This window comes from Zonotrichia leucophrys, chromosome 2 (genome assembly GCF_028769735.1).
Source record: "Zonotrichia leucophrys gambelii isolate GWCS_2022_RI chromosome 2, RI_Zleu_2.0, whole genome shotgun sequence".
In the NCBI taxonomy this organism is placed as follows: Eukaryota; Metazoa; Chordata; class Aves; order Passeriformes; family Passerellidae; genus Zonotrichia; species Zonotrichia leucophrys.
The window spans coordinates 57,097,115-57,115,765 of NC_088171.1; the positions used below are offsets into that span (position 1 = coordinate 57,097,115).

An 18,651-nucleotide genomic window follows, 5' to 3' on the forward strand; every position below is an offset into this window, starting at 1 on the left:
GCTGACAACTTGTCTGTCTAAAAACCAAAGTGATTTCAGTTTTTACCAGATAAGCCAAACTTCCTAATCCTGAGAATTTACTGATAAGATTCTGGTAGGATCGGTAAGTCATGGTTTTGTTTACTCAGACCATGAGACTCAGTTTGCCAGGCCTGGTTTACTAAGGGATTATAGGGCTCATCTGTCAAAGAGATAAACTATCTTGGGTCAGGCACTTGTCAGACTAGTGCAGGGAGATTTAAATCAGATTAGTCAGGGGACGGGGGCACCTATCCCTTCCAGTCCTGACATTTAGGTGTCAAGACCTCTAATGGATGCCTGGAACAGTGCAAAGGCATTCCAGATACTCCAGCCAGTGAGTCCACTTTATCTGGGTACTGGCTCTGACAACTCTATACAAATGCAAGTAGTATGGCAAAAAGACAAGAGGAACTATAGATGTGCACAGGCCTGTGTGGATATGATACCATGGGCATGATGGAGATGTGGTGGGATGGCTCCTATGATTGGAGCTTTTAAATGGAAGGTTTTAGGCTTTTTAGCAAAGACAGGCAAGGAACATGAGAAGAGGATGTAGCCTCCGTGTCAATAACCAGCTGGAGTGTATGGAACTCCGCTGAAGGATAAGGATCTCTCCTAGAAGAGCTTGTTGGTGAAGAGTAGAGGGAGGGCAAGGACAGGGCATGTTACAGGAGGGTCTGCTACAGGCCACCCAATCAGGAGAATGGTGTGGATGAAGCCCTCCATAGGCAGACAAAAGTGGTCTCAAGCCCTGGTCCTCATGGGGGGTTTCAACCACTGTGATATCTTTTGGAGGGACAGCACAGCAGGGCATAATCCCTCACATGTGTCAACAGCAATTTCTGTACACAAGCAGTTGAAGACAGCCAGCAAGAAGGTGTTGTACTGGACCTTGTGCTTACCAAGAGGGAGGAGCTGGTAGGGAATACAGTGCTCCAAGGCAGCCTTGGCTACAGTGATCACAACATAGGGGGTTTCAAGAATCTCAAGGCAGTGAGGAGGGTACACTGCAAGTTCACTTCCCTGGCAGACTTTGGCCTCTTCAAGGACCTGTTGAGTACAGTCCCATGGGATAGAGCCCTGGATGGCAAAGGGTCACAAGAATGCTGGTTGAATTTCAAGGATCACCTCTTCCAAGCTCAGGAAGAATTCATCCAACAAGGAGGAAATCAGGCAAAAATGCTAGGAGACCATCATGGATGGATCAGGAGCTGCTGAGCGAACATACAGCAAAAAAGAATCTTTCAGGAAGAGGAAATGAGGATAGATGGCCTGGGAAGGAAACAGAGGAATTGTACAGGAAGTTAGGGAAAAGGTTAGAGAAGCCAAGGCCCAGATAGAATTGATTCTGGCCATGGATATTGAGGATAACAGAAAGGGCTTCTATAGATATATTGCAAGCAAAAGAAAGACTAGGGATAACTTTGACTCTCACCAATAGGAAATAGAAGACCTGGCTACCCTGGAAAAACTTCTCTTTTCTCAGCTAGGCTGAGGTTCTCAACAGCTTCTACACCTTGTTCTTCAACAGCATGTGCCCCAGCCATGCCTCCCTGGTGAAAAAAGACAAATACAGGGACTGAGAGAATGAACACCTTGAGCCCACTGCAGGAGAGGATCAGGTTCAAGACCATCTAAGGAGCTTGAATGTGCACAAGTGCTTGGAACCTGAGTAGATTCATCTGTGAGCTCTGAGGGAACTGGCAGATAGCTGCTAAGCCACTATCTATCATATTTGAAAAGTCATGTCAGTGAGGTGAAGTGAGTGAGTCCCTAATGACTGGAAATAGAGAAATATAACCCTGATTTTTAGAAAGGGGAAAGCAGAAAATATGGAGACCTATAGTCTAATCAGTCTCATCTCTGTGCCATGCAAGATCATGGAGCATTCCTGAGCCCTGGGTTGTGAGGCAGCACCAGCTGCAGCACTGTAAGAGCTACCTAGCCGTCCTAATCAACAGCTTCATATCGCTTGTAAGGAAGAGCAGTGCTTGAATCATGTGCAAATTATGGTGCTGAGTGAGCAGAGGCAACATTTGTTCTTTGTTTCCCATTTGTTTTAATTTTCATTTTTCTTCTTTCATTAATAGTTGTAGTTTAAAGGAGATTGGTTTTTTTGATTTTTCACCAAAGTGCCCAATGGTATTATTAATTCTGTAGAATCAAATTGTTTAATTGTGTGGAATGAAAGAAGGGAGAGTTTCATCCCTGTTTGGTCATTAAGAGAAACAATTGTTAATTGGCAGCTTCTCACTTCTTGTTTCTTTATGTGCCAGCATTTACATTTTTAAAAAAAAATTACTTGGCAATCATTATGAAGTGTTCCTTTGTATACCATACAATTATGAGGAATCTTTCATGCATAAATACTTTACTCTAGTTTAATTCTCTCTGAGGATGTAAACCTCTATAGCAATTTCAGATTTAGTTACTGTGAAGCAAGACTACTTTGCTCTTGAATGAGTATATCTGGAGGAGTGATTAATGTGCTTTAACACTGATGTCACTCCTGTGGCTGCTTTGTTTTAACTTTTCTGAGTATGTTAGACATGGCCTAAATTTAAAGCTTTCAGTATTTTTGTGTGAATAATATATCCAAAACAGAGGAAAGGGAATTTCAGTGCCAATGTGGAGACTTAGACTTTGAGAATATTTGAATACATTTGGCCATGGAAACAGTTCAGGTTTATGACTGGAATTCTGGCACTGTATATCTTATAATTTCTCTCTTTAGTACCATTATGATTTCATGGCCATAGCAAGAATTCAAATCTCATTTATGTTGTCATTCCCTATGACTGACTTTGCCATCTCCTCGTAAAGGACTTCTTGACCTTTACTTCCCAAAAAACTGAGCAGAACATAAGGAGAAAAAATTTTATTGCATCAGTTGGATAATTTGACTCCCCGTCACCCCAAGATGCTACTCTAATTTTTTTCAGATGTAGTACAATGAGAGTGTGTGTTGGTGCTGCCCCACAATACTTGTAGTACAAGTAGTATGGGAAGAGGCTATATAGATGGACACAGATGGGTGAAGAATTAGAGGAGGTAATATTGCTTAGTTGACCAGCTAAAATAAAATTAATCAGCTGTTGAGTTTCAATGCTGTTTTTTTTAATAGTAGAGCTCTGTGTGTGTGCTCTCCTCAGCACTGCCACCCCTGAGAACAGACCATGGAAGCAGCAGACTTGCAGTGCCAGTTGCATTTTGGGGAGAGAAGTCTCCTGCTCCTCCACTGGCTGTTTCCTACCACTGTTGCTGCAAAATCAGGTCTAGTTGCTGGCATTTCAGCCTACTTTCAAACAAAGTGCAGCAGTTACTATTATTGTAAGATTTCATGGTGGCAAAAACGAGGAGATTTTTCATTAATAAAAGGCAGAACTTCTACTCACAGCATTTCCCCATCTGTGCCATGTCCAGACATGAGAGTTATACTTTGCATATTTTAAGAATATTGTATTAAAAGAGTTGGGAATTTAGTAAAAAAAAAAAAAAAAATGTAATAATGATCTTATTACTTAACCTATTCCATAAGGTTTAAAATGTATACATGTAGTTAACTACCGTATTAAAAAGTTTACAAGCATAATTGAACATCGGTCTCTCAGCATACAATAATTACTTATTTTTACCTAGATTTTCAATGGCGTGTTCAGTTCTGTATTTTGGGTGCTTTTACAGACTTCACATTTTTGTACAATGACCAGTGTTTTGAATCAAGTGCTGAGGACTAAGTACTCTTTAAATGTTTAAAGGATTAGCAAGGATCTCATACTGACCTACTAAGGTACCCATATGTAAAACATCTTTCTTCTTAACTGAATGATTAAGTAGGAACCTGTTTCCTATTCTCTGTGTTTCACTAATAAAGAGGTTTTGATATTAGTGTACATGTTAGCATTGTGATGGTTGCTCTGTTACCTGTTAAGACATAGTTTTCACAAACACAGGACATCTCTGGTTTGTATGTATTTAGATGTTCCTCATTGCTTTAGACCTTGGTAATGACATAACACTGTTATTACCTTAAAGGCCTAACCCCCTCCCAACTCCATGGGGTTTTTTTTGCAAATGGACATTGTTGGTGCTGCCAGAAATATTACTGTGACTCTATGTGTGGTTAGACGGTGAAAAAAAGTGGACTGCCATATTTAAAATGGAAATAGAAAAGTAAAATCAATCAAAATGTAAAATGTGTAGAATAGATGAGATGTAAAATGGCAGAGAGGCTATCAGAGGCTATTATTATAAAGTAACATCCACACTCCCCTTCCATACTGATAGTATTGAATTAAAACCAGGAAACTACATGATATACTGGAGTGCAACAATTTTAGGTTTTGTTTTTTTTCTCTGTGCCTTTTTAAACTTTATAAGTTCTGATGTGAATTTAGGCCATAAAGAAAAACAACCATAAAGCAAAATGTATGAAAGATTGATGCACTTTTGAGTGCTTTTGAAAATCTTCAAGGAATTTATGTAACTCTGAATTTCCAGAAAGACCTGGGGCTGTCAAACGACAAGGACGTCAATAAAGAATTAATAGAATAAGTAGATCTTTCAGGGCAAATATGCAGGTGTTACTGAACTCTCTTAATGTATTTTATTTTACCCATCATTTGACTGGTTCACTTTTATGATAGCAGAGGCAGGAATCATAAATAAATGCTGACTTTTTTATTGTAAGAGGCCTTTTTGTTATGTTTAAACAGCATGCAATGGAACGACTATTTTTTCCTTGAACCAGGGCCATCTTGAGCAATGTTCTCATAAGGCATTATCCAAGGAGTACTGAGTGAAGACACTGCCCCAAGGATTAAAATGACAACATAAAGGTTTTGTTTGTAGACCAAAGTCATTGCACTTTGGATGAGTTGGTTTTGTGCTGGGATGTGCTGCTTCAAGGGATTTAAACCACTGGTTTAAATTAAATTATAGAAGTAGGGTGGGAGTCAGGAGTTGTATTTGCCATTTTTTGTAACATACTAGGAGTGTTGAGACTTGCTTATGAAGAATGGAAAACTGTAGACTTATTAGGCCTGCTTTTCTAGTATTGCTTTTTTTATCTTAAGACTGAAGCTTTGCTGAGGTGAATGGGAATACATAATGTTTAATTCAACATACAGTTAACAAACTAAGTTTTACACTACCTCAATTATACCTAGGCTATATATCATGAGGTGGTTTATTAGTGCTTTCATAAATTACTTGACATTTCTAGTCTGGATGTTGGAGATAAATGCAGTGTACTCCTGCAGCTGATCCTGTGCTTCTACCAATGCAAGGAATCTAAAGATTTGAAAGGATCACAGCACCATACTCTCTTGAGTTTTGTGATTTACACATTTTGTGATTTATTCTCTCAGTCACAATGGTACCTGCACTTAATTATCTCACTTGATGAACTCTGACTACCAGGGATTGTTAAAGCAGATTAAACTGTTGGGCATTAAAACCTTGCTAATACAGGATAAAGCCGGACACTTACCTGAGCCAGGCAGCACAGTGAAGAGAATGGATTCTAGCTCCTCACAGGAAGTTACTGCATCATCACAGACCACAGGGCCACATCACAGAGCTACTGCACTGAAGTTATTAACCCCTGTCTTTCAGTACATAGTAAACCTCATGAAAAGTTTATCTGTTTGGCTATGGAACTCTAGCAGTGTGTAAATCTGTCTCTGAAACCAATTTAGCTGAGGAGATCCTAGCTGCAAAGAGAATAAATTGTTCATCATCTTCCTAGAGTGTTTATTGGGCACTCTGTGAATGAAGTGCTTTGCCTCATCTGCCAGGTAGGTATGGAGCAGTTGAAAGTGTCTGAGAGTTCTCTAAAACAGTTGACAGCACCAGACTAAGGCCTATTTTTCTGAATATTTTCCATTTTTTTTACAATTAGCACTGTGTTGATAATATTTCAGGAGTTTGTACTGTGGGTTACATTTGTGCTGTGAAAGAGATTAACAAGAATGTGAAGATCTCTACTGATTTGTCCATGTCTCTTTACTTCTTTACAGTATTTTATTTGCAGACATTGTGGGGTTCACTAGTTTGGCATCACAGTGTACTGCCCAAGAGCTGGTGAAGCTGCTGAATGAACTTTTTGGAAAATTTGATGAATTAGCTACAGTAAGTACCACCCTGTTATTTCAATTTAATTTACATTTCCCTCTGAAAAATGATTCATGAGTTATTCATGTTAGAAATCTGTAAGAGACTGATTTGGCCCCACATGTCATGAATTTCTAAAGCTTCAATCTTTTTTTAATATTCTAGAGAAAAAACAATCTCTTTTAATGGTTTAGGAAAGAAATGTAAGTGCTATTTTTAAATATACTTTTCTTCCCCCTTCATCAGTGTTCTTCATTGGTTTTGTTTGTACAAAACAGAGAAATTTTTTTCAATATTTATGATTTTATTCTTCATCCAAAAAAATCAGAACAATGGAAAGTATGAATATTAGCAGTATGGCATAAAGCTTTCTGTGATAATAGGAAGCTGGAGAGTAAAATTCATTCTTCACAGAGAGCAGTCCTTAAAACAGAAATGATGGTAGCTTTTCAGAGATGTTATTGTAGGCAAAATAGGATAGTTATCATAAATTGATGCCTATGTTTTTGTTGTTGCACTTATATTGTGCTAGATTCCCCAAGGAAGAGAAAATGAGAGAAATGTTCCTTGCCTATAACTCCAAGAAACCTGATTTGACAAGAACCATTGGATGGGAAATGAGAGAAATTGCTGTGCCAGAAAAAGTCATACATCTTGTTTCAAATTACGTTTAACAAGATGTTGAAAATATGTCTTCCCCTGAACAAATCAGAACTTCATAAAATGTATCTTATTTGCCAGCTCTCCTTAAAACCTTCATTGCTGAGAACTTACTCTTCCGCATAAATTATACTCCTCTACTGTCTAGCTGTTTTGTCTTCAGACTCCATGCAGCAGCCTAAAAAAATATTTGTTTATGTCCTTGACATAAATAGCATTCACATTTTTTCAGTCCAAACTCACTTTTCCTTGATGCAGTCTTTCACATGAGAGATCTAAAGCATGTGGACATTTTGCATCTAAATCTCCCTCTTTATAAACAGCTCTCAAGAACCCCAAGGAGAAAGAAACCTTCTGCTCCACAAGGTCCTAGGGTTGAGAAAGACCCTTAGCTAAGGGTCTTATGCTTAGTTAAGTGGATTATCCTTTGATGGAGTGCAATGTTCTGATTTGCACCAGATGTTCAAGTCATAATAGAAAAAAACGTGTGTGTTCTGTTTTTTCGAAGAAAAGCAGAAGATTAACTTAGATCCTTTGTAGAGATGCAATGGAATTCTAGGGGGTTTAGACATGAATTTTTGTAACCAATTCATTACTGCAACTACTGGCAGTATGTCACAGAGAGCACAGGTCCTCAGCCCAGGGTACTTCATAGATATTGCCTTAGAAATAAAAATGAACTTCCATTAAGATAGTCATTTGCAAGAGCTTAGATGATTTAAGTTCAAATATCCTTCTTACTTTGATTGCATTTTAATTATATGTCAACCAAACATCTAATAAGCTCATTTGAAACTTACCATGCTGTCATTTGTGGAGTCTTTATAGCCATGAAATATGGAGCCATGTAACAAAAGGGAAGTACTGTAATATAACACAAGATCACATGTGTGCACGCAGAAATGCATAACCCTAAGATATGTCATGGCCCTGAAGCCAGGGAAATGCCTTACCATGGTTGCTCCCTTAGCCATGGCCGTGTGCTGCCAGTGAAGGTGTCATTGACACCAGAAGGCAGGTGCCAGGCAGATGCCACCCTTTGGTGCAAGGTCGGTTGTTGGTCATGGAAGAAGCAGTTTGGAGATTGCAGAAGAGCAAAAAACCTTAGTTTTTCTGTTCAGCCTGCAAGGATTCTTTTTCAAATCTACAGGAAAAAATCTCACGGTTTCTTTCATGTATGTGAGGAAGATTTGCTACTTAGGAGTACTTCTAGTTTAGACTGTTCTTCACTGAAGTGTGGTTAAGAACAGACATACAAGCTTTCCTTATCACCTTGTGATGTGATTAAGGGAGACTTGTAGTTGTGTCTTGTGCAGTCAGAGAAATGTGCTGAGAAATACATGTTTTCAGAAGGATTCTCTTGGTTAAAGCAGCTTCTAGGTATTCATTATTAGGTCAAAAGAGAGCACTGGGCTGATTTTAAAACTGCTGTGCTTGTGTATTCAGAATGATTAAAGAGGAAATTACAGAGACTTTAAAGAAGATAGTGATAGGTAGGGTCCCTGTGATTACTAGAATGCAATCTAGAGTGTGGCTGTGTGGCTGCAATCTGTGAGTGTGGCTGTTTTGTGCTGCTGTTCGTGTGCTGCTGTTCCTTGGGAAGCAATGCCACCTGCAAGGTGAGGTGCAGTTTATGACTGTCTTTCTTGAAAAAATTTGTCTTTCTTAAAAATATAAAGAATTTTAAAAGAATCCCCCTTACCACTGTGGAAAGTGTAATAAGACAGCATATATTTGCTGGGAGCCTCAAGATGAATCTTGACATTTTGACACATGGACACATTGTAGAAATAATCTTTGCTTTTTGACAGTATAGTTCTGCTAAAATTTGTCTTTCTTGCATTTGGAAGCTGGTTTATGCTTTTTATATTAGTTATTTCTCCCTTTCCATGTGCTATTTCTTTGGATGTTTTTTGGTGTGTAGTTTTTGGGGGTTTTTTGGGCTTTTTTGTAAGGCACATAGTTTTGCTCTCTTTGAAATGCTACTATTTTTTTTTTTTAATCACAATAGCTTCAGATATAGTTACAACTCATGATAGGGAGTTCTGAAAGTGAACCTTAGGTTTCAATATGAAGTCATTCAATTCCTTTGAAAATGTACTTTAGCATTCTGTTTTTAGAGAGGGGAAAATATCCTGATCTTACTACTTCCTCCTAGAATTCATTTGTACTTTTATCATGTCCTTTCATATCTATACACCTCTAGAGAAAGTTTTTTTAAATACTTATTTTTCACGCATTATTTTACCTTGCAAATCACTGAGTCTTTGAGTGCTAGGGAAGAGATTATCTGAATACATTACTTAAAATCATAAAATATCTTGAGTTGACAGGGATGCATAGAGATCATCAAATCAAAAGCCCTGCTCCTCGGAGTACTACCTAAAACTAAACCATATGGTAAAGAGTATTGTCCAGATGCTCCCTGAAAATGATGGCATGTTTTTTTGTTTTCTTTTTCACACTAGCACTGTTTGGTTTCTTAAAGAAGCAGTCTTAGGTAATCATATTTCATGTAGGATTTGTGGTCTCCTCAGTAACTTTTGAGTCCTAATGCCAACTTCAATCACTTTGAAGGAATGTGAGTCTCAAAAAATATAACCAAAAATGAGTGTCATTATATTAGTATCCTTGCAGGAGTGTGACTTCATTCGAGACCGACATCAGAGAAGCCACATGGGAAGGTACTGTTGTGAATGCCTCAGGGTTCATTTGTATTTCTGGTTAATGAAGTTTTGTAATGTGACTGTCTTTAGGCATTCTGATACAAGCATTTTGGGTAAGCTTGTCCCTGCATGGATTCCCTTGGGACATAACAGTAATGAGGCATCTTCCTGAACATAGATTTGGTGAAGTTTCTCATAAGGCCCATGAATAGTTCAACTTGAAAGGATTGATTTTTATTGGATTTTATCTGCTGCTCAGGCTTAGTTTACTTAGTTCTGGCTGTTACTCTGAAGTTTTTTTGGTTTCCTCCCATTAAACAAAAGTACCTTTGTGCAGTCCCAGATTTGGATCTGCTGATAGTCATCCTGCATTACATATTATTAAAAAATGCTTCAAGCAACTGATCTTTCAAAGAGGTCTCCAGATGCCTTGCAATCAGCCTTTGATACTACAGCTAGCTTTCAGTTTGTCATTCTTCAGTTTACTTATAAGAGTTACAAATTTTAATGAGACATAATCACTTGCATTATGCTGTCATGCTCAAAGTTCTATTATGTTTTGCTGCAGTTTAGACATGTCCCAAATATTTTACTTGTAATATGTCATCTTAATAGAAAAGAGGAGGCAATTCTACAGCATCCTGAATTTTAACGAAAAAGGTTTGATTTTTAAAGAAGTTTCTATTTACTTTAACTACTTTTTTCTTTGGTATATTTTTTTCACATGCTTCCTGCATCTAATCTACATGGAGAATTAATTATTTTTCTTTAGAGATTCAGATATTTCCCTTTCAGCATCCATCTTTCTGCATCCTGGAAATTGTAAGACTTTTCATTTACAAGCTGACAAAGGATAAAAGAATTTTAGGTGCTTTTCAAAGGACATCACTAGAAGAGAGTTTTAATATTCTGAATGAAAGTTCTTATTTCTTCATGCTACTTTTGGTATGTCATCTAATAGGCAGACTGATACCACTTCCTTATTCTTTCCATTTACAGTTGTGTATACCTCCAGACTTTCTCAGGCTGAATCTATTTTTATTTCTTTCCATTTTAATTTAGTATCCTTCCCTGATTGTCTCCTTAGCATTTAACAATTTTTACTTCGCATATTTCAACATTACTGAAGTTTCTCTTGCTACCAGTTCAAGCTCAAAGATACTGAACTGAAAAACATTGTTTCTGAGCCTTAGGCAAAGAAACAGTAGATAATATTTTTAATCAGCTTGTGTGTTTTTTAACTATGTCAAGAACAGTTAGTTCTTTGCTGAGCATTCAACTAGATTTTCCTAGAAATAATCACTCTAAAAAATTGTTTATATTGCATCTGTAGAATGCTTTTAGCTTATATTAAGATAATTATGATGTATTTTTAAAATACAAAATAAACTAAGTTTTGTGGACTGTTTAAGATGGTAAAATTAGTGCTGAAAAACATAAGTATAAACTTACAGCATGTAACCCTTCTTTGTGAAAATTTCTGGGCACCAGGCGGCAGGATATTTATAAATGCTGATTTTAAGGAGACTTGTCTTCTCAGTTTCCCTTGAAAGTCAGCACAGACACAGGATCCCACCGAGGCAGATCACCACATAAGTTTAAATCTAGTTCTAGACAGCCATCTGGAGATGCCTCCTGGACAGACCTAAGGAAGTAAACTTTCTTAAAGGAAAGTGTTCTCAATCAATATGCCTGTAACTATATAGGATCAGGGAATAATGATGTGTGCATGAGTGAAGCTGAAGTAAGTGTCTAGGAACAATTTTCAAGGGAAAAAATTAACATTGAACACTTTAAATACAGTAGGAACATACAAATAGGCAAGTACCCCAGAGAGTAGGTTTTGCCTATTTTAGAGTTTATTATAGATAAGAGGATATTGCACTTGGTATGCTAATTCTTTGTCACAATTCTTTTTATAATTTATATACTTGTATTAAATTACCAAATTGTTCCTGAGTTTGTATACTGCAAATCTGAAATTTGCATCTTTGTATAGGACTGTATTGGATTGTTTCAATCAGCCTCAGGTGCTTGAAGTGTGGGCCACTTTTGTTTTGACCTGTAATGCAGCTAGCATAGAGAAAAGTATTTCTAGAATCTGGTAAAGCAACCATTTCCTAAATTTAGAGCTTAATTTTTCAGCATATTTGGTTTAGGCTTGCTTCTCCTGGAATGTATCTTCATCAACAGACAGAATCTGAAAGGATATTTAATGAAACCTAGGAAGGAGACAAGCGTGTGTGTCAGTAATTATTGTATAAAATATTCTTGCTAAAATCCCTTTTCATTTCCAAGTAAATTAATATACATGATTATTGCATAGGTTTTCACTCTCCAGAACTAAAAACATTTTAATATTCTAGTTTTGTAAAATTATACTCCATGTGAAGTAAGGAAAGAATTTATTGTAACAATGAAAATGTAAACAAAATTTAGGTCATTTTCGGTTAGCATACATAATTGCCAATAAAATTGAGGGAAAACATTTGAAACTAATGTCATCCTTTTTATAGCTGTCCTGAATAATTCTACATTTGTTCATGCATAATATGGCACCCATGATGGAAGATAATTTTTAATGACTTCACAAACACATTACTAAATTAAAAGCTTACAAATGCTCACCTGGGGATGGCCAGCTTTCCCCAGTCAAAGCCTATCAAGCAATTTTCTGTGGCACTTCCCATACTTCCTATGCTGCATGTGTTTTCGTATTTCTGCCACTGTAGAAACTCTTCTTTTTAAGTCTATACTAACCCTTATTGCAATAAGTGTGTCTCCATTACTCTGGTAAATCGAACTCTATGGAGTATTGTAGTTAGCTCATTCTCAAGGCTTTTCACGTTGGGACTAGCAGATGTAAAAGAACTAATGTTGGTTACAAAGCTACTATTTGCAGGATTTATTCAATTAAAAGGTTATTAAAATAGTTGTTTCAGTTTTTTAAGCATACACTTCAAAACCTGAGGGAAAAATGGTAAAATATGTATGTAGTAATTTACGGGGTTCAATGGAATTTTCTAATAGGCTAGACAACTTTCATAAGTATATTATCACTATTGGCACATTGCAACATAATAGAGCTGGTGGTAATGTCCTTGTCACTTCATTACACTTAGGATTTGACTATGAAGTTTATGTGAGAAGATGGCTTCAATAATCTCTCACATTGTGGACCACATTCAATATAATTATTAAAATAGATTTGGATGCTACTCAGAGAAACCATGCTGCTAGATCTCTTTTGTTTTACTGACAAAAAAATTATGATAATTGAAATTGTCTGTAATTAATGAAAGTTGCAGATGGTAACTGCAGATGAGTAAACTGCATCCAGCTCAGGTCTCTCAGCACAAGAGAGACCAGGATCTCTTAGAGTGGGTCCGGAAGACAGTAACAAAAATGATCAGAGGGCTGAAACATCTGTCCTGTGAAGAAAGACTGGGAGCATTGCCTGGAGAAGAAAGCTTCCAGGAGATCTTAATGCAAAGTCAGAGAGGACTATATCAGGGTCTGTAGGACAAAGGGGCAAGAAGGTTTAAACTGAACGTTTCAAAGGGATATTGAGGTAGAGTTCTAAAGAGTTTTTCATGTCACTCTAAAACCATGTTTTCCTCTTTTTCTGGACCTAGCTGCGTCTTTTGAGAATACTGCTACAGTCTACAAGACATTCACTCGGTTGTAATTTCCATGGAATGCTTTAGGTTTTGTTTTTTCTAAAGCTCTTTGATACACAAAACTGTTACAGCTGTGGGAAAAAAATAGAAATATTTTTTTTATGTTTCACTTTAGGAGAGAATGAAATACATTAAGAAAGTGGAAATGACAAAAACTGTGAAGTGATTACTTATGAAGAATCTCTTCCTGTCATCATGCACTGAACTTAATAACTTGGTACAGCATTGCTTTGTTACATTATACAGCCTTCCAACTAACACTATCCTATTCATTGCCATTTCTTTTGAGACATTGAAAGAGGGGAATTTGTTCTTCACAATTTCTGTAACAGCCAAACACTGTACCGTGTTGTCCCAAAGGCACTTGGAGCAGTAAGACAGGCATCATACCTCTGCTTAAAGGAAGGAGTGGAGTAGTAATGCCATAAATAGTTATCAACACCCAGATATCTTCTACCAGTCTCTATTCAAATCTTTTGGAAGGGGGGAGCTCAAAACTGGTATCTGGCTGAGCCATTTTGGTTAGTACTGCCGAGAATGAATATTAAAATTTTCCTTTATTCCATATGCTGTGTATATGTGCAAGATGATATAGGTAAACTTGCAGAACTGTGCGTCTGCATATCATACATGCACATCTTCACGTATGTATTGATGGATGCACACATCTGTACTGTACAATAGCTAACATATAGGCTTTTATGATTTTTGTTCCAACCTAATAAACAACTGCAATGGAATTGAATACAGACATAATTTCATCTTCAGAGGATGTAGCAGAAGATACAATCCTTTCTGCAAGTGTTTTGCATGTGCACACACATCTGTAGTAAATGATAATTTCTAGAGTGATTCAAAGCTTTCTAATCCAATTTTCTAGTAAGATTAATAGCATTTTGGCAGAAAGTGCTATAAATATTAAATATGCTGCACATGCTATAACATTGCAAATAAGATGCAGTGGTAACAGTGGTAAATCCTATTTTGTCCTCTCTCAAGACCTCTTTGGAAGCAGAATGAAATTCTAGGTTTGTCAAGAGAGATAAATAAGGAATGCATTTTTCATCATTCTTTTTTGTCTTCAGGGAGTTTTAGATATGCTTTGAGTATTTTCCCCTAGTAGTCATTTTATACAGTAGTAACTAAGAAAGTTCTGTTACTGTCATGCAGCTAGCCTGGATTATTGAGTTATGTTTTGGGCCTCTGAGGATAAGAGGGACAGCTTGTATAAATGCGTATAGTTCCCCTGATACACATAATGCCATGTTGATTAATTTGGATTGAATATTTGATCCCCTGTGCCTACCTGATAAAGACAATTCAGAGGATTCCTCCAACAAAGGAAGCTGTTGGAACAGCGCATTCTGAATGAAAGTTACTGATAATCCAAGAAGAAAGAAATAGAAAAGACAAATATGAAGGGAAAAAAACCCCACACATGCTTTCATGAAGGCTCCTTTCCTGAGGGTCACTGATATTCCTTTGTCTCATTGACTTTCTGTAAGGGAAGGTGACCATGACTCTCTATAGTGCTGCCTGGCCCCAGTGATGAAGTTCTTGACATCAGAGCTAAAAGACTAATCTGTGTTCCTTCTTCAGCCCTCATAGCTCACCATTTTGCCCCGAGTTTTCTACTAAAGTGAAAACTGAGCCATCAGAAATATGCATTTAATAGTTTCCCCCTATCGTGATTCTCTTCAATGTGTGAAGAAAATAGTGCAAAATAAGCAATTTTTTTTCAGGGAGTAGGACAATGTTTTTCCCCCCACAGAGGCATGCTGGGGTTTTGAGCTCCAGAACTGTTTCCTGTGCTGCCAGTGCATACATCTCATTCCACTTTTCTGCTGCATGTGGGGCTGCTCCTGTACTAATTTGCAGCTATGCCAAATCAATATCCAGAGATCTCAGCATATCTGAAGTCTGACATATAGTGAGGATGTCAAAGCCTTCCCTGAAGCCATAAAGCCATCTGTAAGCCCAGGCCTAATAAATCTCCTCCCTTTTTCCTCATTTAAATGGTGAATATGAACATGGCTTTGGTTTCCTATTTCCTTTTTTTTTCTTTAAGACAAACTAACTTTACAATCACTAAGCATTGTAAGTAGCGATCAAACTCCTGTTCCCATTTATGTAGGCTAAGCAAAACAAAATATTTCTATTTCTGAAGTCCATAGCATTGTGAGGAATTGCAAGTCTGGTCTGAGTTGGGGGAAATGGGAAACACTACTTATGCATCTCTTTTTAGGCCTTATTAACCCTTTCTCTTACTCTGCAAAGCATGAGCATATCAACATTGGCTGGATATGGTAAAGAAACTTTTTGAACCTTAAATGGTGCAGTTTTTAATAAGAATGGCAAAAAAATGTCTTTCTAATTTATGGATAATTAAAGTCTGCTCATAGATTGTGATTCCAGGAGGTTAAAACAATAGAAGTCTGAAAAGCATACTTGCAGATCAGGTTGCTTTCAGACTTGCAGACAAAAAAGTGGATGAATATAATAAGCATTAAATATATTGCAATTAAGTTACACAGGATCAGACTCAGCCTTGGCACAATTCCACTGCAGTCAATGGAGTTACAAGACAGAGTTCAATGTTTACCCTTTTAAAATCTTGTGTTTTAAAACTGTAGTCCATCTGACCTTCCTCTTTCGCTCACTCTTAGAGGTACCACATGCTATGATGACACTTGACTATGTACAAATACAAAGATTGTTGCAATGACAGAAGGAAGACCAAGGATTCATTCCAGCATTAGCATCTGCCATCTCCAAAATACATGAAAGCTTTAAAGAAACTCTTCTCCTACCAGACAGAGTTACAAGCAACAAAAATTGATCCTGATTTTGAATCTACTCACATAAGAATTACTTACTCAGATAGTCTATTAATAAAAACACAGTTCCAGCAGTGTTAATAAGGATTGTTGCAATCTGACACGTGAGAAAGATCCTCCTTTAAAAGACTTTGCACTTATTCAATACAATCTCTTTGTTCTAGAGAACATCTGTCATTCTTATGTGTTTTGCTGAGAGAAGTCTAACACCTTCTTTATCATTTCTTTGAGACAACATATATAAGTGTATATGTATTTATGTATAAGCTTTTTTTACAAACTGTAAAATCTTTTCCCTTTTTTATTAAAAAATATTCTTATCCAAGGTATATCGAAGATTTGTCATGTATGGTAGAAGAATGTGAAGGCAATGTTCTGAATTTTCAGTTATTCAGTCTGAGTTGACAGACTTCATTCTTTAGGCAAAATGTATTAAATAAAGAACTACAGCAACAACAGAACCTCAGAGTTGTTTGCAACAAAGCAGCTCCCTTCTCTCTCCCTGGTCTTACATAACAGATAGATAGAACAACCTGCTTTATGAAGTGCTTTCCTGAAAGTGTGAAGAAAGCTCTCAGTAACTTCAAAGTCCTCTGCTTTCTGCATTTGGCTTCCACTGCACACTGCCTGACCCTGTGACTGACAGTCGTGCCTGAGGCACCACAGGTGGGCAAGCTGCCTGCCTAATGCAGTGCTGGCAATCTCTAATGCTTTTTATCATGTTCATAAAACCAAATTACTGTTGTTTCTAAACAGACATTGCTTGTGTCAGTTGTGACTGGAATTAGTAACTATCACACATGAATTCATCAGCATCACAAATGTGAAAAATATTGACAAGAAAAGGATTTTTTGAAGTTGCTGAGGGAATATAACAAAGACAGTGATGGGGGTTTTATATCAATTTGCATATCAGTCCTTAAAAAGATGGCTTTTTCAGAGCTGCACTGTGGCTCTCTCCTGGAAGTGTACCTCACATGTCAAGAAAAAGGAAAGAACAGTTTTTCTAGAGATTACTGTATATTAATTAATAAAGCAGGACAGTGAGAATAATATCTGATAAGGAACAAACAGGCTAGTGATTCAAAACCAGCAGATGATTTAGCCATATGTCTTCCATCAAGATAAGTATCTCTCCAGAAAATACTGTTGCACTTATGTACTTCTTATTTTGTCTTTCTCCTGCACAAATAAGAAATTGACTCAGAAAAGTGGTAATGGAGTAAACTCTGGTTTTTTTGGTTTGGTTTTTTAATTTTATTTCTTTAATTGTCTACCAGGCTGTTATCAAGTCATTAGAAATGAGCCATTTGTGAAGTAGAAACTAATAGGAGAGATTGATTGATTAGCATTTATGTGTTGTTCACCCCAGATTACTGAAATGGCTTTTCTGAATAGCTTTCCTAAAGGTCATAAAGCCATTGCCTGGTCACAAATCATACATACCAAGTTGAAAGATGAAAAGGGCCTTATAAAAGATTTTGAAGTATGGACCAAAACTGAATTTACTTTGGAAAGTAGGCTTCAGTTTGAACTACTGAGTATGCTCTAGTGCTTCAAGATCTGCCCAAAATTGAGGAGTGATGGGGGAAGTCTTTTCTTGGGAGTATAATCTAATGGCATCTAGTTAAAAACTTTGTGGTTTCCAATACAAAATGTAGTGATTCGTGTACAAAAATCTTGAATTAAAAGGACTGTTCTGTATCAACGAAGATTTTGAGATCTGCATATTACTTTGTGCACATCAATAATTTTTTACTTGCTTACTTTTTACATTTAGCAAAGGATTTCAAAAAAGTCTGAGTAAAATTGGTGAGACATTTTTGGCTATAGGCTGCAGGAATACTGTTAGGGCCCTGGTGATAGTCCTTCTAAAAGAATTATGTTTGTATTCATTAAAATATATATTAGCAATGATAATTAGTGGAATATTTAAAATCCTGATGTACAGAAGAGCAAATATCAACTAGTGACAACTGGAAAAGACTACTGCTTAAGCATTCCCAAAAAGACAGGTGTCCTCTTTGATTTGAGATCTGAATTTGCAGCTTAATTTATAAAAAGAAGTAGACAAACCAGCTTTCCCAAACTGTATCTTCTTCCATTTGTAGTACTTGTTCAATACTGAGTACTATTTACAAGTGGAGACGCATGGGAATGCCTTCAGCAGGAAGTGTGTGTAGCAACAAGCCCCAAATGCTGGTGTACATGGCAATAAGTCAGAGAGTAAAGGATCACTGTAGGCCTAAGCATTGCTTCTGAGCTGGAATGTGGGTAATGATGTGGTCAGCTCAGGAGGGCTTAATTCTTGTAGGCATGAGACTGGATGAAAATACATATCTGCATGAGGAGCTGAATGAATATGATTCTATGATTAGGGGGTTTTTTCCCAGAAATTTTCAATTCCATTATCACTGCCCTCTCCTTTTTTTCCCCTTCCTGTGTTGCTGAAGTCTATATTGCACACTGCTGGGAAAAGAATCAGACTTTTGTGGGTCTACTCCCATCATATTCACAACAGTTAATTTTTCATGGTGCTTACTGGAATAATCCCAGCTCTGTAAATTGGATTAATTTAATCGGGTTTTTTATTTTTCTGTGCCAAACTCTAAGTGGGTAGAAGTTGCCATAGTCTAGGTTTTTTTTATTTCCATTTGGTTTTGGGCATACTCT

The 18,651-nt window shown here is 37.0% G+C and overlaps 1 protein-coding gene across 2 annotated transcripts in view; it reads left to right on the forward strand.

The window, feature by feature from the left end:
* Window positions 1-18,651, forward strand: part of ADCY1 (adenylate cyclase 1) — a 160,430-nt gene that overhangs the window by 73,881 nt on the left and 67,898 nt on the right. For both annotated transcript variants that reach the window (XR_010439149.1, XM_064705070.1), the window contains exon 4: window positions 6,042-6,153. Coding sequence is in view for 1 of the 2 variants with exons in the window: in XM_064705070.1 (XP_064561140.1) it covers window positions 6,042-6,153 (112 nt within the window). In the remaining variant the exon portion in view is untranslated. The remainder of the gene's footprint in view (window positions 1-6,041; window positions 6,154-18,651) is intronic.